The sequence below is a fragment of the Cryptomeria japonica genome, chromosome 3, assembly GCF_030272615.1.
Source record: "Cryptomeria japonica chromosome 3, Sugi_1.0, whole genome shotgun sequence".
NCBI lineage: Eukaryota > Viridiplantae > Streptophyta > Pinopsida > Cupressales > Cupressaceae > Cryptomeria > Cryptomeria japonica.
Genome location: NC_081407.1, coordinates 367,754,452 through 367,778,987, shown reverse-complemented (window position 1 = coordinate 367,778,987; position 24,536 = coordinate 367,754,452). Strand labels below are relative to the sequence as shown.

General features: G+C 37.3%; 1 protein-coding gene across 1 annotated transcript in view; it reads right to left on the bottom strand.

Annotated features, from left to right (window-relative positions):
- Positions 1-1,235: 1,235 nt before the first annotated feature.
- LOC131053974 (uncharacterized) overlaps positions 1,236-24,536 on the bottom strand; it is a 61,783-nt gene continuing 38,482 nt past the window's right edge. The window contains exons 4-5 of the mRNA XM_057988542.2: positions 1,997-2,085; positions 1,236-1,867 (exon numbers count right to left, since the gene is read on the bottom strand). Of these exons, the coding sequence (XP_057844525.1) occupies positions 1,724-1,867; positions 1,997-2,085 (233 nt within the window). The 3' untranslated portion in view covers positions 1,236-1,723. The remainder of the gene's footprint in view (positions 1,868-1,996; positions 2,086-24,536) is intronic.

Genomic DNA, 24,536 nt, shown 5'->3' with positions numbered 1-24,536 from the left:
ATATTTAAGTATATAATTAACACATCTCATTGTGTGCCCCCAAAAAAACTTGAGATACGTTTCATTTGATTCTTCTTATAATCAAGGGAAATGAGGCCCACATACTTTAAGGCAAAACTAAAACTCCGAGGCAGATTTCTACGTGCCCACGTAAATTCGAGGCATGGTTCATTTATGTAAAAATATTTTATATTAAGAAAAAAATATCTGTGGTGCCATCCAACCAACAAATCCTTTGGAAAAGAAGAAAAGTGATATGGGATTGCTCCATATATGACTATTAAACCTGAACATAATTATTAGAGGTTTAGAGGGGCAACATCTTTGCCTGGACGAGGAATTGTTATGCTTTTAATTCAAAATAGACCCACAATTTATCTATAACCATGAGGATTGATGAACAAAGCATGGATTCTTTTGGTTAGTTGCTTTTACTGATTGGGTTTCTTAAGGTTATAGGTAAACCTTTACGCTCTCACTTATGAATACACTGATCATTTTGTTAATCATATTCTTTTATTTTTTTTGAAGATGCACATTTGTTTTTTATACCGTATTTTGTGTTGATTCCTCACTGTTAATAGCATCAATTTCCTTGTCAAATTTCATTGATGTATGATAGAAATGGTTTCTCAGGTACTTAACAACGGGTTGACAATTTTTTGTGTTGTAATGGTTGAACACGTGAATAGAAGTTCATTCGTTAACAGTTTAAATGGCTTCTACCATGTTCGTGAAAAGTTTGGCTCCTCATAATGGACCCTTCGTGAAAAGTTTGGCTTCTTTCTAATCCTCTACATGCCGAGGCATTTACTTGGGTAAAGCCACAATATTAGATATTTAATTCTAGCAAGGACTCGTCAAGTATTAATTTACTTGACAATTCCAATTTTCAAGTCATTACATCCATTACAAAAAAATAGAAATTCATCTTGCTATTGTTTTTATCCTTTGAAAGAAAAGAATGCTCAAACGTAGAGAACCTAAAGTTTTATTGTTTAGTATTTCAGCAGTGGCATTTTAGCATTGCATACAATGCTTTACCTTTTTGTGTGATTCTAAATAGCAAATTATAGAATCAAAACATGTTATACTTCATTCTGTATAGGAATATACTTCATTCTGTATAGGAACTTCCACAGCTTCCATAAGAAAACTATATGAAGCTATTGTTAACACAGTGCCTTTGTTTCTAACATCTTTGCTGAGAGTTTGTCTGCCATCAGCTTGTGTCATAACCACTAAATAAACTTAAGTATATTATCCATCATTTTTAAAAAATTTACACATCACGAGTAACTCTTAATCAGAAATCACTCTGGTTTTTAACAAAGCTAACTCTCAAAATATTCAAGTTCACAAATTTCACATGTACGCATGATTCTTTTGCGATCAAATAGACAGAAATATGGCAGCTTAACAGATCTGTAAATTGTATAAATAGCTGTTTCTTCATTATGCAACTCCATGATTGTCATTCAATGGTAGCAAATGATTATAAACCAATAAAATTTTGGTATAACTAAGATATGCATCCAAGAGGCTTTTTGTGATGATGAATGGACTATCTAATAAATTCCAGATATAGATAAACCGATAGCTTAACATATTGCACATCATAGAATAGATGTGGATCAGACGCTAATGACTAAACCTTTAATTAGCAATTGAAGCTCTGTAAAAAGAATGCCTGCCATCGATATTCTCTAAGTCAAATGAATGTTTATACATCCGAGCAATCAACTATGAATGGTTTGACAAAATTTATAAATTCCTGAGTTCTGATTCCAAGTTTCAAATCAACTTCCCCACCACCTAACCAAAAGTAATCTGGCTTGAGCTTGACAATAGCATCTGAAAGAATGACCTGTATCAGACAAAATATGATTAGACTGAAAGGACATAATCTCTATTGTCAGAAATGTGACTGGCTCTAAATTAAAAGTATTGAAATTCACCCTCCCATAATAATGCACGACCAAAGATAGAATCTTACAGGAATATCTGTTTTCATGCCAATGGGAGTTATGGCATTGTGCTCATATCCTGAAAGAACAAATGCATCTTCCTCCGGTGCAAGCCTCACTGCAACAATGCACCAAACGAGGGTTGAGATAATACATAATGATGTGTTGCAAGATCAGGGCTAAATTACATAAATAAATATTTGATCATTCATCAAACACACCATTCAATTCAGTTGCTGTCTTATTATAGTATCGTTTATCTACAAGGATGGGTGTAATAAAGAGAATAATCACACAAAAATCAACAAGCCAATATACAATAAAATGGTTCACTATTCAAACTTGACAAAGAAATTAAATTCCATAATAGGTAAATACTACGGTCACTTCGTTATTGCTTATAGATTTTTGCTGTCTACATGGTTGTTTCAACAGGTGATAAGTCAACAATGTGGCCAGAAGTTATCAATTCAATATTGCACTCAATGCTCGAGTGCCCTCTCGGTGCTCAATTTTAAATGGCCTGGCTATGTTGCTTGCTAACTTTGATGCCAAGTACTCATATATTTTCAGTACTAAAGTATTATAAAAGAAATTGTACATAGTTATATTAGTGAAAATGAAATACTAAAATTCAAAAATTGCAATACTGATGAAGACAATTTCCAAGTCATCTTAACTATTTCCGTAGCTATAGTCTATAAACTTAAAAGTCCCACAAGATATCTATCTTAGCTATGTAAAGACCATTAGTTGTTTCCTCCATCAGAATAATTTTGTAATTGCTATTTATGTGTTGAAAACTAGCTTCCAAAGGGACACACCCCAAGGGCTTTTCCAGGGCCCCTGTATCTCAGAGCCCCTGTATCTCAGATGTTTCAGGATGCAGAGATGCAGAGACATACCAGAAACATCCCCAGGCTGTGCCAACTGGAAATATCCCGGAAATAGAGCAATGTAGTCCAGGGAAGGCTAGCCATCCCTGGCCACAAGAGCCTTAAAAAAATGCATTGATAAAGAATAAAAACAAGCATCAAGTTGAGACCTTGTCTTTCAAAACCCTAAAAGAATTCATGGATGGACCATATTGAATTGAATGAATGTGCAACAGATAAACTTGGCTCATAGTCCTAAGAGCAACAAAAATATTGGAACGTGTCAGATTTGCATCGTACTGTCTACTATTGCAGCAGCACCCATATTGTTTAAGGCTGACTATTGAGGTTTACTATTGCAATGGGCAGCTAACATTTCACCTCTTAGCGGGCAGTTTGCAGCTAAAGAAGAGCAGCAGCAGAGCTAGGTGTTTAAATTTTTAGAATTTTTATTTATTTTTCAAAACTAAAAGTGTTAAAGGCCTAGGGCCTAGGACAGTCATTCTTGTTTTCTATTTTGAGTTTGCAACTTTGCACTCTATTTTTTTTTCCTTAAAACAAAATGAACAGCAGTGAGGGTAGTGAACATGAAGGCATGGAACAAAGAAGATTTTCGGTTGGGGTTTCATCAAGGTGTGGAAGTATTTTGAAGTGGGACAGCCATATAACCCATTTGAATGCCCTTCCATCCTATTAAAACCTTGTGCAAAGAGCCCATTCAAACCCTTTAAACCTCTTTTGCAATTTGTAATAGCTTTAGACAAAAGTAAAAAGAAAAATTCAGCAGAAAGTAGAGCTTGGTTGTCATTTGTGCAACAAAGATTTCAGACAGAATTACACCAAGGTATCTAGTCATCTAATGACATTACAGGACAAAGGGTGTAAGTTTGTCCAAAGATAAACATAGAGACAAATGGATTGTTTATTGAAGGTGAAGCAAGATTTAAGGGTATGTCAGTAGAGTCTACAAAATCTCCTATGCCATTCATGGTTGCCGATGGTGAGATTTCTACAAGAGGAAAGAGGAAGCCTAGTCAAAGATCAGGGACAATTGCGAGGATGGTAAATGTGCAATCATGGGAAGTGGCAGATTCTCCAATTGCCAAATTTTATTTGCCCACACCATCCCATTTTAATGTGGCACATTCTCCCTATTTCAAACAAATACTAAAAGATACAAATGTTGTTGATCCCTCATATGCCTCACTTGGATATCATGATCTATGGACCACCCTCCTTGATAAAGAGTATCCTAAGGTGAATTTATTGATAGAGGACAGGAGGCAAAGTTGGCTATGGCCGGACTGCTCAATTATCATGGATGGGTGAACCAATATTAATCATTGATCACTCCTCAATATCATGCTCAAATGTGCAGCTAGCTCTTATTTTCTTAGACCTATTGATTTCTCGATGGAACATGCAAATGTAAATTTTCAATTTTAGATTTTAACAAATTGCATAAAGACAGTTGTGTCTCAAATGTAGTGCAGGTGGTCACCAATTCAGCCATGTAAATTAGTTAGCATGATGGTGGAGGTTGCTAAGAAGCACATTTTTTTGACCCCATGTGTTCATGTGCTGAACAATGTATTGAAAGAAATAAGGGAAATAAATTGAACAGAAACAAGAGATATACAAATGTTCATTTGCAACCAACACCTATCTCTTTAGGACTTTTTCAAGGAAGAAATTCCTCAAACCCATAGAAAATAGATATGCCAATAATTTTATTATATTGGAGAGGATGGTTGAAATGCAGCATGCTCTACAATTAAAGATGGTTAATCTAGCGGGGCAAATGGCAAGAGGCAAACACAGCTGAAGAAAATAGTGTGAAGTAGAACATCCTTGATGATGATTGGTTGTCCACAAAGGTAAGAGAATTTTTATTTTATTATAAAACTAATAATTTACTCGTGTTTGTAACTTGTAAATTATTTTTACTTTTTGTATTAGCATTCACTCTTTGACTTTTGAGTCTTATACTTTTTTGGAATTTTTGTTTGCAAATATATTTGTTTGTTCATATCACCTATTGTGTGGACCATTATATATGCTAGACAAACTCTCCTAGCATTGGAGAGATTTACGAGACATTTGACAACATGCTTGGACAAATAAAGCAAGCAATCCATAGCAAGGAACCTGATTTGGGATTATATAAGGATTTCAAGCACATTGTCATGCAGCAGTGGAACACTATAAACACCCACTTTATATAGCAGCCTATGCTCTAAACCCAAATGGTATGGTCCAGGGTTGGAAGAGTGTCTCCTTGTGATGAAGAAGAGGTGAAAGACAGGTTAATAAAGACCCTCCAAAAGATGTATAGCATTGAGGAAGCAACTTTACTTTGAATGCAATGGATTGCCTTTGTTTATCTTTGAGGTCCAACATTTAGCTTACCAAAGGCAAAGGCAAGTTGAGCTAATGTAACTCAATCCAATCCATTTGGATGGTGGGCATGACATGGCATAGCAAGAATGTAGTAGAATTAAAGGTACTCGCCACTCTCCATTTTTCACAAATTGTTAGATCCTTTGTTGTAGATCAGAATTGGTCCACATACAACTTCATTTAGTCAGTCAAGAAAAATTGACTTACTTCTCAACAGAAAAGAAGTTGGTGGCTATGCATACTGCCTTGCAACTTCAAGATCGACAAACTCCTAAGGATCAACAAACTCCAATTACATGGTGGGATGTTGATCTCAAAGATGCCACACAAATTGATGAGGTAGCATGGGAGGGATTGATTGAGGTTCCATTGGATGAGGCAGTCCCTCATATCGGCAAACTCAGATTCAAACTCTAATTTTGATTTAGGCAAAGATGAGGTAGAGGCATAGCAACAATAGATCTAGTTGTCTTCATCTTGTCATTTTGAATTTGTAGCCTTTTGGCCTTTTCCATTTGTCGTCTATGCACATTGATAATGAAAACTCAAATGATTAGACATCGAAAAAAAAATTAAAAACATACCTAGAGCACAACCATCATTGGAAGGTACAAGGTGTGCATCGAGAAGCAGATAAGGCATGTGCCAATTTTTGGTATTTCAAGAACCTTCCTTTCAATGTAGCAAACAACCCATAGAAGGAGAATTTGGTAACTGAATTGACAATTGCAAGAAAAGGGTCCAAGGCTGTAATGTCCCCATCCTTTTTCACATCATTACAATTTTGTGAAGTCTCTAGGAGAGACAAAATTGAAAGGTAAATTGAAAGTCCATGGAGAAGTTTAACACAATTAAGTAAATAAGAAATTATACGCAACTCTATAATGGAATTCTCACAGCACCAATAACAAGTCCAAAAGAATATTGGACGCAGCAAGAGGTGATGTTGATATGGGAGGTATGTAAGAACAGCGACTAAGATTCCTTCCATCAGCAGTCACAATGAGGAATTAATAGAGTTGCAAACACAGAACCGCAACTATATTTGCAGAGGATGCGATTACAAGTGAAGTTTGATAAGGAGGATTAAGATAAAAGACTAATGATAAGAATCATGATTTGGTTAGCATCGACTAATGATAAGGCAACAACCAATTCCCACGAGACTAGCAAACTTAAGGGAATATCAATCAGATCAACAGCGGCAAACTCTTCTAACAGCCACCACGTACTTTACAACTCCGCATCCCTTAACTATATTATCTGACTGATGATTAGAGAGGACATAATAATAAATCGATATTTAATGGTCAGCAATCTGTTCCAGAAGACAATAATTAGTAAGAAGGCTAACAGATTAGATAATGGAAGGAGGCATTAACATAAAGGATCAGAATGCAGTGATTAGTAATAAAGTGGTGTGATTAGCGTTAAGGAAAGGAGACGGTATGAAGACATGTCTTTTGGCATCGTGACTTATCATTCCAAAAACATTATATAAGAAGGCATTCACAATCATTCACTCAATCATCAATGGTGTTTTATATTGTTTCTTTTTCCAGTTTGGAAGAGCTTGTGTGAGCAAGGCCGAAGGCCCAATATTGTGTGCATGAAGCCAAGGATTATTCACATCAGACACGGCACTATATACCTTGCATAATATCATTTCCAGATCTGAAACAGAAGTAACCAATTGTGCATACTATATATTCCAAATCAGAAACAGCCATTCATATTGCCATTGGCAATATCGACTTCTAGTCCATTGCATATTTATATTGTCTTATTTGAAACAGCAAGTGATTGTGCACTTAGTACCAATTGATATCAATTCACTCAAGCATAATCTTAATTGTACAAATCAGAGACAGCCAGTGGCTTGATCATTATCATTTATTATATAATTGCATTCTTATTTCCAAATACATAAGTTTATTATAAAAATCAGACATTAATTGTCCTACAATTCATATATTGTTCAGTAAGGGACATTACAAGTGGTATCAAGCATTAAATTTTGTGGTTATATTACATTGTTCCTAAAACGAGACATTACAAAGGCACCCTCTCAAAAAGACTTAAGTGGGAAGTTGCTCGTGGATGCAATTGAAGATGCAAAGTAAGTTGTCGAAGAACAAAAGAAGCAATGGCTAAAATATGGTTGCACTATTCTTTCAAATGGGTGGACAGATGGAAAGAATCTCACCCTTATCAACTTTATGGTGGCTTCAAATGGTGAGGTAATTCTTTTGAAATCACTTAATGCCTCTTGTTGAACATTTTGTCATTGATGTCAAATGATATTTGTCAAGGTTTCTAAACAGAGAATCGGAATGAAATGTTGAGCTGCCTACTTGTCTGCTTGAGCTCCTTGCTAGTCTACTTGAGCTGGTTGGATGTTTGGTTGAGCATTTTGGGTGTCTACTTCAGCTGCTTGTCTTTGTACTTCCGCACCCTGGCTATCTACTTAAGCTGCTAGCCTGTTTACTTACTTGCCATGTCACCTGCTTGCTGGTTTGTTTGGCCAAAACTGTTTGACACATCACCTTTTGACTTTTCATAAGTATGTGGCGTTCAAAAAACAACTACCAGCCTGCTACATCGGAAGGTTATCATGCTATGTCGGAATGTTATCAGACTTAAAAAACACTTTCACACCAGCCTGCAGTTTTTGACTGAATATTACATGGACATGTCGATATTCTTTCTGAAAGTTCTGGACATTAAAAAAAAGAGTGGTGAGTCGGCAGGTGCGTTAAAGAGCACAGTTCATGTTCTGAACACAGAGTTATAAAAACCATTTTTCATCATGTTTCTTTTGGGACAGTGAATTAAAGCTGGAGTATCATGTTACGTGTAAGTTTGAAGCTAAAAGAAACAGCTTCTGTTTTTTATTCCAAAAAAGATGTAGAATCGTCTCTTTTGTAGGTTGGATGTAGAACCATTTCTTCTGGTATTCTTGAGAGTTTTTTTGATGATGTTTTTTGGGCTGCTAGAAAGTAGTGTTGTGATCACTGATCATCTACAGTAACTAGGAGATGTTTTTATTTTCAAAAACTACAGATATGAGTTGTTGTGTGTGTGTGGAAATCCAAAAAGGCTCAAGTCATGTTTGTGACACGAATAAAAAAAAACAACAAGGCTTGGATTTGGACTTGAGAGAAGGTCTGGTGTGCATTATCCGCAGGTGCAGACTCAGAGATTTTGTAAGGATAATATTCATGCAAAACGATAGCGGTGCTGTGTTTAGCTCTCGTGATTCATGATGACTCCTTTGCTTTCTATTCACCGTCACAGACACTCACAGAGCTCTGGTTAAATTTCAGCAGTTGATTTATTTGAAGACTCTGTATTTCTGGCACTTTGGCAGCGGAAGCTTTTTCTTTTTCGTGAATGAAGAATTCAGAATATTTTACTCGAGTGCTTGGTGGAGTTGACAGGGGAGGTAACTGATGTGGCTGGAGCAGGTGTAGTACCCCTACTTGTTTGAACTCATTAGACTCACATTTTATTATTGGTTGTTTTCAGTGGATACATTACCATGATAAATTATTCAGATTTTTATGACATTATGCTTTATTTGGAGATGAGATGTATAATTTATTTGTAGTATTTCAGTACTTGTGATTTATGGCATTTTATGGATTATTGCTATGTACTGACATTTTACTTTATTTATGCAATGTAGAATTATATGTTGTGTGTCTGCGAGTGTATTGGATGCAAGGGGACGATTTTCCTTCACTCATTTCGGTGAGACAGGGAACGTCGCAATTCTCCTTCATCGTTGTGTATGCCGTGTTTTCTATATTGTATATATATGCATGTGTGGTTCGGTGATGCAGGATATTGCAGGTACAAGTACCAGGTAGGTACAGGGTATCGTCTCCCCCTGGCTTCACAGGTCTGAGCGTGCATTATATTTTCCGATGGAAGTGGAGGAGATAGTAGTTGACCCTATTTTACTCAGTTACACTCGTATGAGTGTCGTCAGTTGGTCGTCTTGTCAGTTAGTTCGTCTTCGTATTTTGTCATTTTATCTTTTATGGGTAATTGCTTGAGATTTGTTTAATTTGAGTGTTTTAGTGGATTTAATTAATTAATTAATTAAGTTTATGAAATTATCTCATTATTGTATTGTTTATGCATTGAGATTATAAATTTAGTTAATTAAAGAAATTATTAAATTAAGTTGCATGGTATTAGAAATATATTTTTATTTAAATAGAAAAATAAATTAGATTAATTGTATTTATTATTTTCTAAAGTTATAATTAAATAAATGAATAAAAGGATTAATTAGAATTAAAATATTGTTTTAATTCTTTATTTAGAAAATTAATTTAATGTGCATGAGAAAGAAAAGAAAGAATAATGTTTTTTTTAATTATTGCATGTTAGCTTATCTTTTGTGATAAATTTAGAAAATAAAATTAAAAAAATTACTATTATTCTAAATTTAGGTTTTTCGTGAAAAAGCTATTGAACCTAGAATTTTAGTTTAAATAGGGGAATTGGTCTTTATTTTAGTTACACAGGAACAGGTCAAGAATTTTAGGTGAAGAAATTTATTGGAAGTTTATTGAAAGGATTAGGGCTCTTCTATAGATTTCTTCCAGGAAAACTATACCAAGTTGGATGATTTCTTAGTTGTGTGTTTTTAGTAAATATTTTTATTTTTCTTTGCTTGATGTGTGTAAAATAATTGTCAAATCCAAAACCCTCTTCTGGTGAATTCGAGTTTTTGTTTTAGAATTCATGCTTGATGTGTATTTCTAGTTTGTGGAAAGGATTTAATTTGGAGAAAATTAGGGAAAATTATTATGAAAAAAAATAGTCAAGATCCTCACGATTGCGTGAAAAATTGCAAAAGTTGAGAGAAATAGTATTTACTAGGGTTCCTGGCGGGGCATTACAGCAGGAGGAATGCTGCACAAATGGTTATGATAAAAAATTGGAGGACGAGTTATTCTCTGCAGAAATTCAAGCTTTATGAGAATCGATAGAGTGAAAGAATTCATCGGCATTAGCTTGCAATGAGTTTGTTTGTTGTTTCAGAGTGTAGGAAGAAGTGTGATGGTTGTGTATTGTGTGACCTGAAAGTTGAGTTGTAGTCAAGAAAGTGTTGTAGTGCAAAGAAGTATTAGAAACGTTGAAGTATATTGCTTGAGCTAATGATTTGAGGGTTATTGGCTTAATAAGAACAAGTTAAAATTGTCTCATGTTTTGGTGTAACTTTTTGAGTTGGTGCCTTAGTTGTCTTGAGTTGGTGCTCACCTTTGTATTCTGGGTTGGTGCCCATTTTGTGAATGGAAGCTACTATATGCCGTGGTTTTTTTTACTTGAAAGGGTTTTCCACGATAAATCTGGTGTTGGCATCTTGTTGGTTGTTCTGTTTAAGTTTTTTATGTGGTTTCATACATTAAAAATCTAAAATACTGATTCACCCCACCCCCTCCCAACACCCTCAGTATTTTTTGTGTGCTTTTCACCTCTAACAAAGTAAAAAATGCAAAACCTTTGAGTTTAATGTTGGAAGGAGTTGTTTTAAAGGTGGGAAAAATTATAACTAACAATGCAACAGTATAAGTGGTGGTTAGCAGATTGCCCTAGGAGAGGCATTTGTCCCTCTTTTCACCCCTTGCACAGCACATTGGCTTGACCTTCTTTTGGATGACATAAACAAAGTTGATTGGATGAACCTGTCATAGAGGATGCAAAAAACATAAACAAAATTTATTTCTGATCACCCTTGGGATTTAGTTTGATGAGAGATCACACCAAAGAGAAAGAGCTGATGCAATCAGGTGTCACAAGGTTTGCAATGATCTTTCTAACATTGCAAAGCATAATTGGTTTGTTGACTTCCTTATAACAAGTGTTTATGAGTCAAGCATGGCTAGACTCATCATATTCAAAGAAGCCTGAAGGAGAGAGGACCGTAAGGATGGTCTTTGATAAACTCTTAGCACAAAGAGCTACAAAGATCATCAAGGTAATCTCAAAACTTTGATTTAAAATTCAAATTCTTCTATTAAAACTTTAAAAGTATTTACTCCATTATAAATTTATAACTTTAATTTGTTTGTATTTGTAGGTGTCAAAGCCTTTGGTTAGAGTTCTATACCCAGTAGATGGGGATCAAAACCCAATGGGGTACTTTTATGAGGCCACAACTAGGGCCAAAGTCCTCAAAACTGTTACAAGAGGGACAAATTTAAATTTGATCCCATTTGGAAGCTCATTGATTTGGAGGTGGATTAATCAACTCCACCAATCCATTCACACAACAAAGTACTTCCTCAACCTTGGTTTTTCCTATTCAAACAGTTTCGCAGATCCTAATGGACAGGTTATGGAGGCCTGACAACATGCATTGAGAGGATGATACACTAGGAATAGGATGATGTGAGAGGCCTCATTGTTTAGGAACTGTAGAATTACAAAACTAGTAGAGGAAATCTCTTTTCTTCAGCACTAGCCCTCCACATTTTGTGTCAACCTTGTACTATTTCTTTTTGTGAGTACAACTAAAGTTTGTTTGAGGCCATTCACACAAAGAAGTGGAATAATTAACTCAAAAACATCTCAATGGCCTCGTCTTTATATAATACAACCTCTGACTTTGCACTAGAAAGGTGAAGGACAGTTCAAAGGTCATTGATTTAGATGACATTGATCCTTATATCAATTGGACAAGGTGAGATGAGGAGATCCCATTGTTTACTGCAAACAGGATTCTTGATTTTGAGAGGCAGGCAATGGAGGATGTGGTTGCAGCAAAAGAAGCTACTGGATTGCCATCAGATGGCATCGATGAGGCAGAGGAGTCATTGCCATCTAGCAGTAAAATGGAAGTTGAGCCAAAGCCACAAACACAGCCTTCCATCCCAAGTGAAGAGACGCAGCAAAGTGCAAGGGTTAGAACCTCTCCCCAAGTGTTCATCAGGTCAAGGATTAGGAAGATGTAAAATGTTGAAATATGCAATTTATGAATTATGATAATGATTTTCAAAGGCAATCATCATAAATTCATAATAGCAGTCAGCTAACTGTTATATCAGGATTCCACATGATGATGTGATTTTTTACTTATTGGTATTCAAATGAATCAAATTTAATAGAAAACACTTTTGTACCCATTTATGGACTCATTGGATACATTATGTTATTGAATTTTGAAAAAAAAAATGTGTCTTTTAAGATTTTTCCGAGTCACAAATTTTGGGTCTGCCAACTTTAGCTGAGTCAAAGTCTGCCAACTATGCTATAGGGCATGGATCTGTAAACATGCCTAGCATAATGTCTGATATAATTTGAACAGAATGCAGTAAATTGGTAGAGTATTTGCCTCATATCCAAGTTTAATTTTTTTCTAGTTTATTGTGATTAATTATTTTTTTATGGTGAGTATTTTCCTTGTTAGGGTGAGCTTTTAAGGTTACTTACAGTCCTCCATTAAGGGCTAGGGATATGGCTTAATTCATAGACTCTGACATGTGGTTTCCAGTGCCTTATGAACCTGAGAGTTGAATAGTTTTTGGGAAGACAAAGCAAGCTGGTTGTAAAATTTTCTATTATCTCACTATAAGGCTTTTCCTTGACCACTTTTTAAAGCCCTAAATGTTACCTATAAACTTCTAATCTCTTGTTTTGGGTGTACAATATACATCCCTTATCCATTTCATTCTCGAATTTGTTTGGCTTTAATGACTTTTGCTTGTCTGAAAACCATGCAACCACTAAAGAACTAATCTCTTGAAGAGTAATGCTATACTAGGAACATTGTCTTCTTGTAACTCTATAGAGTTGAAAGAAATTTTATATTGACCTGAGCCAAGCTTGGTAAATTAAGACTCTTGGAGTCAAAGCTATGGATTTCCTTTCTTGAGACCTAAGTTACCAGTTCGGGTTCGGGCTCGGGTTCAGGTACACGAACCCAGTTCGTGGGTTTGGGTAAATATAAATATATATATATATATATATATATATATTATATGCAAAAGTTTGAAGAAATATTCAGAATGATTAAACTAAATACATTTAATAGTATGCTACTTCATCATTGATCAATGTGTACGATAGAAGGGGTGCTTTTAGGGGCATTCTAGGGTTTTTGCATGCAAAAAAAGGTCAAAAATGAATGTTTTTGTAATGTTTTGGTGCTCAACGCCTTTGGATATGCCTAGGTTCGTACTTGGGTTCGTACCTGGCGAACCCAAACACTTGGGTATGTACCCAAGGCGTACCCAAGGTGAACCCGATTTGGGTGTGTGGACCAAAAGTGGTGAACCCAGTAACATAGCTTGAGATGTTTTCTATAGGAGGGATTGGGGACAGTCGCTATCCTTTCAATCATCTTTTCCATATCCACATCTCTCCAATTTTCTTATTCTTCATACCATGTTTTGTGATTGACCTTGAATTTTTCTCTATAAGGTCTTGTTTGGTTTTTGTGCAGACTCCATGTCCAATAACTCTTTAATTCCGTTCTCAATCTCCTCTTTATATCTCCTAGGGTGTCAATAAGTAGTGATGATAGATTTTGTTCCTTCCTCAAGCTCAATCACATGTTGAAAGCACCTATACAATGGTAAACCAAGAGGAATTTTTCCTAACACCTTGCTATGTTTATCCAAGATGCACTGAATATCAACATGGTAGTACCTCCCATCGTTGGATAGAACTATATTTGTAATCAAGCATTCTGCTACCCCACTTGGTCTCTACAAAAAATCTCTCCATCCTCTTGGTTGAGACCATCATAGGACCTCTATTGGAAAGGCCATGAAGAACTAACTCCTTCCCATTAGATTTGAACTTCAACTACAAGGTCTGATAATTTTGTGTGTATTTGCCAAGTGAGTACAACCATTGCACTCCCAGTACCAACCTTGCATTAACTCCTTCCCATTAGATTTGAACTTCAACTCCAAGGTCTGATAATTTTGTGTGTATTTGCCAAGTGAGTACAACCATTGCACTCCCAGTACCAACCTTGTATCACCAATGCCGATCACATAGAAGTCATCTCTCATCTTATGTCATCCTAGGGTCAACTACAACTATTGAATCCTTCAATTGCATGGAATAGTACACTTGTTTGCCACTGTAATGTTAAACCCTTCAAAATCTTATGTCCCCAAACCCATATCAGCCACTAATCCTTTATCGATGAAATTGTGGGTGGCCCCACTATTGATCAAAAATGTCACCCTTTGTCCTTGTAAAACTCTAACACAAAAATAATGATATTTAGGTACCCTTAAGAGCATTGCAAGTGTGCCACCTGGACTCTCCTTCTTGGTCTTCCTACTCAACCTCATACACAACAGCCTCAATCTCAGGGTCATCTACCTCTGAATCCTCATCGGAAACCACTTCTATGTAATGTATTTGTCCTTTCACAAAAACCTATGACCTCATTGCCAAGGATCTCTACAAGTGAAGCATAATTTTTTCCTTTAAAGTCTATTCTTGGATTCCTCAACCTTGTTTGGTTTGGGGGGTAGTGCCTTCAATGGAGGGAAACTCTTCTGAAAAGGCTTCCTATGTTGAATCGGTGATGCATTCTTGGAATAGAATTTTCTTTTGACCACTAAATCCTCCAAATTTAGGGTTCTCCTAATGGCCTCTTGCAAACAATTTGGAACAAATGCCCTTACCAACCCCTAAAGTGGTTCGGACAAGCCCTCTACAAAAAGAACTATGAGCCTCCCATCCATCACATATGGAACCGTCACTGATAGCCTCTAAAATTCTGCCACATAGTGCTCCACTGTTCCCTCATGCCTTAACTATGCTAGCTCTCTAAAGTGAATATCTGGACCCTTCTATCAAATCTCTCCATCAATCTTTGGCTAAACTCTTCTAAGATAGTGACGAAGTCATGACCTTGGGTCATCATGCTAGGCTACCATCACTCGTGGGCTACACCTTCGAGATGCAATGTGGCGAATTTGATGGCTTCTTCTTCAAACATGGGGTTCAAAGAGAAGTATGTATCCAATTTCTGCAACCATGCTCTAGCTAAACAACTTCCCAATCCATCAAAAGTAAGCATTGCAATCTTTCCCAAACGCTGCAGTATGTCTCTATGAAGGTGCTCTTCATACCTTCTCCTCCTATGTCCATTTCTTGTCTTCAAGTAATATTACTCCATGAATGTCATGTCACAAAGGATGGCAAGACTTAGAGAACTATAATCAGCATGATATCTTGTCATCTTATCATTGGAATTAGGTGGTACCTGCTACTCTTCTTCAAGTGGGTCTTCTCCTTTTGCAAGAATCTAGCTCTTCAAATGTCTTGGCTGGAAAATTGACTGAAACTCCATTATTGGCATAATGACTTCCTTCAGCACCATTGGAATTAGACCTCCCAACATTTCATTGCTGGTTCAATCCATTATGGAGGATTGTAATTCTCTAGCCAACTCCCTGTTTTCATTTCTAATGACCTCTTGGAGGTTGATTTCCTCATTCCTCTCACCCATAGCTTCTTCCTTTCTCATTTCCCTTTGCTAGTACCGGATTTCATGATCACTTTTCTGCATAACTCTGCATCACACACCCACAGGCTGGCAGAAACAAAAGTCCCGATACCACTAAAATAACCCCTAGGATTTATGGATCAGATTTTCTAGTTCACTAAGGTTTACAAATTTAGCTTTCAGATATTGGCTTTCCAAGAAAGTTCACACTAACAATATTAACCAACTAAATAGTAGCACACAAGATAAACAGACTTCTACAAGAAATTTTAACTTCCAATAATTTCAATGTTTGTTACACAGCTAAATGCCAAAATCAGAGAGCAACTAAAATAAATGTATTTCTGAATTAAGCTTACAATTTTGCATAGATAAAACCGACTACAACTATCTGAGGTTTCCTTTCAAACTGCACAGTGACTTCTGAAGCATTAAAACCTCAATCAAAGCTCCCCATTCATCCAACTCTTGTAGGGTCTTACTTGAGCACTTACGATCTCAAAGGCTGTGTCAGAACATGAGAATGATTTACCTGGCCAAATTAATGGTTAGGAGCACTAAGATGAAGACTTGTTGATGTCGCTTGATTTTCCACTGTTTGACCAGATGATTCTATAGCTAGCCACCCAGCATTTCATCCTTTTGGATCCAACAACTGCTGGATAATCCCAGGTGAATGAGCTAAATGTCTCACTGCCTGGTATGGCCTGTTACAGGCCTGAAATTTGGTAGCAACCTGTAGGAAGGTCTGGTTTATATTAATACTGAGCAAATGGGATCAAACTGCATTGAAATTTGGAAAAATTTGATTAAAGGAAGGGTTTGCCATCCCAAACCTTTCAGAGAAGCTGAGGGTTTCGTCTTAGTCTCCAAATCAGGTTCACAACCAATTTCCTTAATCAAATTTTCCATGCCTTGCTCCCAGCAATAAACCAAAAAGTGGCACCAAGTTTCCAAAATTCAAATTTTATTTTATTTAAATTTTAATTATTATAATTTATATTTATTTGTTTTATTTAATTTTTAAATATATATATTAAATAATTGGCGCTTAAAAGCACCTTTAAATATTTGCTGGCCAACAAGCAAAAAGAGAGATATGAGAAGAAGGTGACAATTTACAAGCATCTACCTTGGGACAAATTCTCTTGGGACAGATTATAGTGTCAACCATCCAATCAATAGTCAAGTAATCATGTAAGATGTGTGAACAAGTAAGAATAGAACACAAATAAAATGATTCAAACTATTTATTCAATCCCTATTCTATCTATTGTAAACCTTTGATTGAGCTAAAAGACTATGCTAAATGATGAAAGACAATTCAAATCCTTCACCAAAAAGTTTCTTGTTGCATCCAAAGGGTGGATGTGCTCAAGATGAATTGGTGTTTGAGATGCTCAAAGTGATAGCATAACAATGCATTCCATGAGTTCTTATAAATAGGATGGGCTATTTATAGACTTGAAAGATGGAAGATCAAAGGCTATGATTGATTTGAAAAAACAATTGAGGAAATTGATTGAGAAGATTGGATGCATGAGAGGCCTCCAAGTGGCACTTTGTAATTCGTGCAAATAAGAAGTTTCATGATTCAAAGGATTTGGATGATGGAAATTTTCTTGGAGAAAGATATAGAGGGTGAGTATCAAAAAAACTTTTTTTGGATGTCCAAAAAGTCCTTTTCTAGAATCCTGTGAAAGGCTAAGATTTTCTAGATTGAACGGAAGGGCAATATTTGATAAGAGGACTTCATGGAGACTTGTTAAGCATGGGACTGTACAAGCAAAAGTCATTTTTTCGATTCATGTGCAATCTTGAACCTTGAGCAAAATTTCCCTTGATTAGTCATGATTTGGATTGTGCAAATGATTAGCTAGATTAAATAATTGGTTTTAGTCAACTAATGATTTGAGAGCAAAAAAATGAATTGAGTAAATAGGTTGTCTATACTTAATTTTTTGAAAGGAGAAGAGAATGGTAAGAATGATGAACTTAAATAAATAAATGCTCAATTTATTTATTTAAAATTGAAAATTGAAAAATGATTGAATAATTAAATAAATTGTCTTGATTTATTTAATTAATGATAGAGGAAGAGTAAAATTAATTAATTAAAATTATTTAATTAACAGTAGTAAAAAGATCAGAATAATTATAGAAATAAATAGAATTTATTCGATTAATTTAGAAAGTGGTGATGCGAAGGGAACTGGTGACAGCAAAAATGTCGAGAGGCGCTTTTAGGTGTCTATAGGATGACTTAAAAGAATCCAACAATTTGTTAACAACTAATAGCCACCAACCAAAAAATGGCTAAACAAACATCCCCACAGCAAAACCTTAGGCCTCAACTGACAAACTACTGGGTACACATTGTAATGTCCCCTTCTCAGCAATAAGCAAATCGGTGGCCATTAGCCTATCTCGGAGACCCATAGGCTAACTAGAAGTGGAAAATTAGGGTTTCATATTTTCTAGGACTTCTCGCAGTTTTCAGGGATGTTTTGGTTGGAGTTTGGCAGAATGAATCAAGATTTCCTTCTATGTTTTTTGTAAGCTTCGCAGAGGTATGACATGCAATCAATTCAGTGGAGTTTGCAGACCTTACTATTTTTAGTAAGTTGTTGTCAGTTGTCATGATTACTGGGTTTTTCTGGGTTTCTCAAGCTGAGCCACAGGGTTCGAAGAACAATCTTTTTGGTGAAGTTTCCTGGACTTACTATTTTTAGTAAGTACTATTTCTAACAGTTCTATTTTTGGCAGGTTCAGTTGTTCAAGTCAGTTGACTTAGTCTCAGCTCTTTTTAGCAGTAATCAGTATTTGGAAGGGAAAAATGTATTTTTAATAAATACTTTGATTATATTTGGCCTAGGCGTAATTGGTGTTCTCACTTAAGGGGTTCAACATGATATTTTAATCAAAAAATATAACTTAAGTGAATGGGGCGATTTTGTGCCTAAGTAATATTATTCCTATAAAGTCATTTTTGAGCGCCCACTTTACACTTTATGTTATAAACTATTATTTATCCAAAGTGGCGATTTTGTGGTGGAATTGCCATTGGGCAAACTTTGCCTAGGAGGTGAAATGAAATGAATGGCATTTGGGCGCCATGTTAAGGGATTTGAATTTGAATTTGGCTTGGCAAAAGTTATAAATTGGAGACTTGGGCTCTCACTTTGGGATCCATGAAATTTGTATAACGAAGTGCTGCCGGAATGGTGCCAGACTTGTGCTTCGAAATTGCAAGCTTCCTAACCTGTGTCAGTTTCATGCTTGAAATATAGCACCTAGCTGTGGAGGGACTATCTCTCATTCAGAGGAATAGATAGATCATATTGAGAATGGATTGCACCAGTTGGTTTTCTGATTTCTGTGTGAATTTGTGTGTTTCCTGGTTGCTGGATGGCATCATGGCTGACGCATATTTTCACTCCTAAGTCTCTGTGCAAGCTCTTACTAATTCTGGGTATTGGCTCTGATTATTTCTATGCACTAGGCGATGGGATTTGCAAGTTTTCAGTCCTTAGTTTTGAGTCTTCAATTTTTAAATGAAAATCGTACTTTTCAGCCTAGCCGTACTTTTTAAGGGGTGCATTGGGATGAGTGCTGATTGTATGGGGTCATGTTGCTGATGTATTTCCAGTTTGTATTTGGTCGCTTTATGCATATTGTCAGTTTGGGTGTGTTTGGGGAAGATGAGTGAGTTAGTAGCATTTTGGTGTGGATCGGTGTTGCTGGTTATGCATTTCCAGCCTGCTGTCTTTATATCGGATTTCTCAAAAGTTGGATTTTGAGTGAGCTCTTGAGAGTGTGATTTGTTTGGGATTTTAGAGGATGTTTGGAGTTCTTGTTGCAGCTGTCAATTCTTAATCAGCACTTAGTTGTCAAATTCTATATTCATTGTAATGCTAGTTAGTAGTACTAACAGCAACATTTTGGCTTTCTACTGACCCACTGCATAAGTGGAAGAGGCTGGCCTTGCCGCCTAGTTCGGACAGTGTAATATTGTAATCCATGTTTGCATTGTAAAGCTGATTAGTAGTACTAACAGCTATATACTTGGATTGTTGCACTTGTCCCACTGCATAGGTGGAAGAGGCTGGCTTGTCGCCTTCTTATCTATTGTAACATTGTCCTCCCGTTGAATAAGCAGTAGAGTTGATTGTAATTCCATTTCTAGTCCTCCCGCTACATAAGCGGTCGAGTAATTGTTGTTCTTTCAGTTGTAATCTTCTAATTGGCCAGTTGCACTGCCATACTGCTGTAGAAGTTCTTACACCCGCTAGATAAGCGAAAGCGGCTGGCTTGCTACCCAGTATTGTATTTGAGATTTCATTTCCAGCAGTTATTTGAGCTAACGATCCCCTTGACACTGTATGCTCTCACCCTCCCATACTGGACTCTTGGTGATCAAAAAGTGAAAGGGTTACTTTCAGCATTTCCTTTCTGCGCAAGTTTAATTATTCTAACCTTAACAGGTGAATCTTGTTGTGTTAAAAATCAAAAAAAAATTAAGGGGCACATTACAGTGGTATCAAAGCCACTTATCCTGTCAGCCTATGTGATAAGGGTTCTCCATGAGTGATAGAGACATCAGATACTACAACAGAGAACAGAGGAGGCAGCAGTATCAGATTCCTTCAAACCCAGTGGAAGAGACATTTTCACAAGTATTGAGAAACAGAGAGAAAGCAGTGGATTCAGCTAATTCAATTGATACTATGGCTGAGAGAAAGTCAAATGTAAATGGAGCTGCAGAGAGAGCTGAAAAGAAGTTTGATGCTATGATGGATATGATGTCCCAGTTGATGGCTAGATTAACTCAGAATGCTAGTGGGGTTCAAAATCAAAACACCAATGGAAACAATGTCAGCACCTCTAACCACTCTAGAGGAAATGGGAATGGAAGCAACCAGAGTAGCAACAATGGTGGAACCCCCGTTGGGTCTGCTTCAAGAACTTTGCAACCCATCTTCCTTCCTAAGGAAGCACCGCCACCTGAAGTTGAGGTTCCAATGGCTGATGAGATAAGGGCTAGCTACATGGAGTATGCCTCTCTTCTAGCGGAGATTCGAAACATCCTCACCCTTGACCAATACATGAACCAGAAAGAGAAGGGATGGGAAATATGATAACCGTTATTCCGCTCCAAGAGACTATCAACAAGCTCTTGGGAAGGTGACTCTAGCACATTTCGATGGAAGCAATAAGTGTACGGCTAGAGCTTGGGTTCAAAAGTTGGACAACTATTTGTCCTTGAAGCCGATGCCTGAAGAAGATGCCATCAAGTTTGCTACCTTGCACTTGGATGGGGTTGCTCATGAGTGGTGGTACCAATAAGTTGATCGAAAGATTTGATATTAAGGATCCAGAGTTGAAATTTAGAGAGCTTGCACAACTCAAACAGCAGGGCTCTTTGGATACTTTCATAACTGAGTTTCAAAGTCTTTCAGTTATGGTTAGTAGTATTTCTAAGAAGAGGTTAGTGTTCTTATTCACTGAAGGACTTGAAGAACCATTGAAAGGTTGGGTTAGCCTTTGATCCGCCCACCTTGTCTGAAGCAATCAAGAAGTCTAGGAGCATGGAGTCGGCTGCCCCTAAGTCCAAATTTCCCTATAGAAAGAACAAAAAGAAATTTACAAATCAGACTCGGATGGATGATGAGCTCCGAAGGAAGAATTTGTGTTACTCTTGCAAGGAACCATGGGCCCCGGGTCATAGGTGTCATGGAAAGGGTAGTGGGCATCAGCTGGAAGCCTGTTCTGCTAATGGATCAGATTCTGAAATTTCAGAACAGCAAACTGACATGGAGGAAAGTGAGTATGAAGGGGTTCCAGAAGGGCCTGAAAGTGATCAAGATAATGGGGGAATAGTTGCCCAACTTTCGAACTTTCACAAGAATGAATCATTTAGAGTTCGAGGAGCATTGGGAGAGCATCGACTTGTTGCTCTAATTGACACTAGGGCAACTCACAATTTCATTGATGCTAGAATTGTTGCAAAGAGAGGCCTTGTCACTGATGATGTTGAAGACTTCAAGGTCATGGTGGCTAATGGGTCAACCATTTGTTGCAAACGGATGGTTTCCAATATGTCAATGAGGTTGGGTAACTATGAAGTCAAGGATGACTTCTATGTTGTCAACATTGGAGGAACTGATGATGTGGTCCTTGGCATACAATGGTTGCATTCTCTTTGAAAGATCACCCTTAACTTGCAAACTATGGAGTTAAAATTCATGTCTAAAGGAAAGAGGGTAGTATTGAGAGGGATGTCAAATAGAGGTCCTCGTATAGTGTCATTAAAACGGATGGAGAAGCTGATTCGCCATGGACAAGTTGAGTGGGCAGCAAAGTGCATGATTATGCCATCTGATCATGTTGAAGTAAAGGGGCAATATCCTTCAGATATTCAGGAGTTAATCACAAAAAGAAGTAAAGTCTTTGAGGACTTATCACCTAGGAGACCTCCTGATAGGGGATGTGAACACATCATTGAGTTGGAGGAAAGAGAAAAACCAGTTATTACCACTCCATACTGGTATCCTAAGAAGCAGAAAGATGAGATAGAGAAGGCCATAAGGAACTCTTGGACATTGGGTTTATCCACCGAGTAAGAGCCCATTTGCTTCAGCGGTGGTTTTGGTTAGGAAGAAAGACGGGACCATGCGCATGTGCGTGGACTACCGAGCATTAAATCAGAAGACTATCAAGAATCCGTACCCCATCCTCCGAATTGATGAATCCAAATGTGAATTTGGAATGAGAGAACTGCTTTAGCTTGGTCACATCATCAGTGCAGAGGGAGTCAAGGTTGACCCCGAAAAGATCAAGGCAATTGTTGATTGGCCTCCACCTGAGAACTTAACACATCTAAAGGGGTTCTTGGGCCTATGTGATTTTTACATAAGGTTTGTGAAGGGTTATTCTCAGTTGGCTGCCACCCTCACTGACCTCACTAAGAAAGGAGCTTTTGTATGGTCGGAAAAAGCACAAGTGGTGTTTGATAAGTTCAAGGATATTATGAGCTTGTGCCCTGTTCTGGCTCTACCAGACTTCACCAAGCCTTTTGAGTTACAATGTGATGCATCAGGAGAAGGAGTTAGTGCTGTTTTGATGCAATAGAAACACCCTATTGTGTTTGAGAGCAGAAAATTAAGAGGAACTGAAAGAACTTACTCCATCTATGACAAAGAAATGCTTGCAATCATGCATGCATTAGCCAAGTTCAGGCAATACTTGGTGGGCAGCAAATTTGTTGTCAAGATTGATCATAATAGCCTCAAACACTTTATGCATCAAAAGGATTTGAATGAAAGATAGAAGAAATGGGTGAGTAAGTTACAAGCTTACGATTTTGACATTGAGTATGTCAAAGCTAAAAACAACATTGTGGCTGATGCACTTTCAAGAAGGCCCCATTTGAGCTCTTTGTGTGAGCTTACTGCTGATTGGAAAGACTTATTGCTTGCTGATTATGCCAAAAATAGTTTGCAACCAGCATTATTGAGGGTGCTTTTCAAGATGAAAGGTACAAGGTGGTTGAATGCTTGATACTTTACAAGGGTAGAATCTTTCTGCTACCTGAATCTCAGCTCAAAAAGAAGATTCTACAGACTTTCTATGACATTCCCCTTGTTGGTCATCAAGGTTATTTCAAGACCTATAAGCAGATTCATGAGAGGTTCACTTGGAAGGGGCTGAAAAATGAAGTGTTGAACTACATCAAGGAGTGACATACTTGTCAGATGAACAAAAATGAGCACACTCTACCTACTTGTTTGTTGCAACCTTTGCATATTCCCAACCAAAAGTGGGAAAGTATTTCGATGGATTTCATCATGGGGTTGCCAAAGGCTCATGGTAAGGACTGCATTTACGTGGTGGTGGATAGATTAACCAAGTTTGCTCATTTCTTCGCCATCACTAGCTCATTTACAACAGCTCAAGTGGCTGATGTGTTCTTCCGTGAAGTGTTTAGATTGCATGGGCTGCCCAAGAATATTGTAAGTGATAGGGACAGCAAGTTCCTAAGCACCTTTTGGCAGGAGATTTTCAGATTGTGTGGTACAGTGCTTACTCCAAGCACAAGCTACCACCCACAGACTAATGGACAAACAGAGATTGTAAACAAATGGTTGGAAGGCTATCTCAGAAATTATGTTTTGGAACAGCAGAAGGCATGGGTGAGATGGCTACATCTAGGGGAATATTGCTACAATTTCTCATATCACATGTCCATTAGAATGCCTCCTTTCATGGCACTGTATGGTTACGAGGCCCCTAGCTTTGTTGATCTAATGTTTGGTGATAGCAGAGCCCCTCAAGCTAGGGATATGGTGCAGCAGTGTCGGGATATTTTGGAGGCTTTGAAGAACAACCTCCAATTTGCACAGAATCAGCAAAAGTTGTACGCTGATCAGCACCGTATAGAGCGATCATTTGAGGTTGGAGACATGGTCTACCTTAGACTTCAGCCTTTTAGACAATCTTCTCTCGAGAAGAGTGGAGCAGAGAAGCTCAAGCCACGTTTCTATGGACCATTCAAAGTTACCAGGAAAGTTGGTGCAATGGTCTACAAGTTGGAGATACCAGAGAGTAGCAGAGTTCATAATGTTTTCCACGTGTCATGCCTCAAGAAGGTGCTTGGACACAATGTTGTACCTTCTTCAGATTTACCTCCCTTGGATGAGGAAGGACAGTTGGTATTGATTCTAGAGGAGATCATTGACTCACGAGAACGCTCTTTGAGGAGAAGGACATTCAAAGAGTATTTGGTGAAGTGGAAGAACTTAC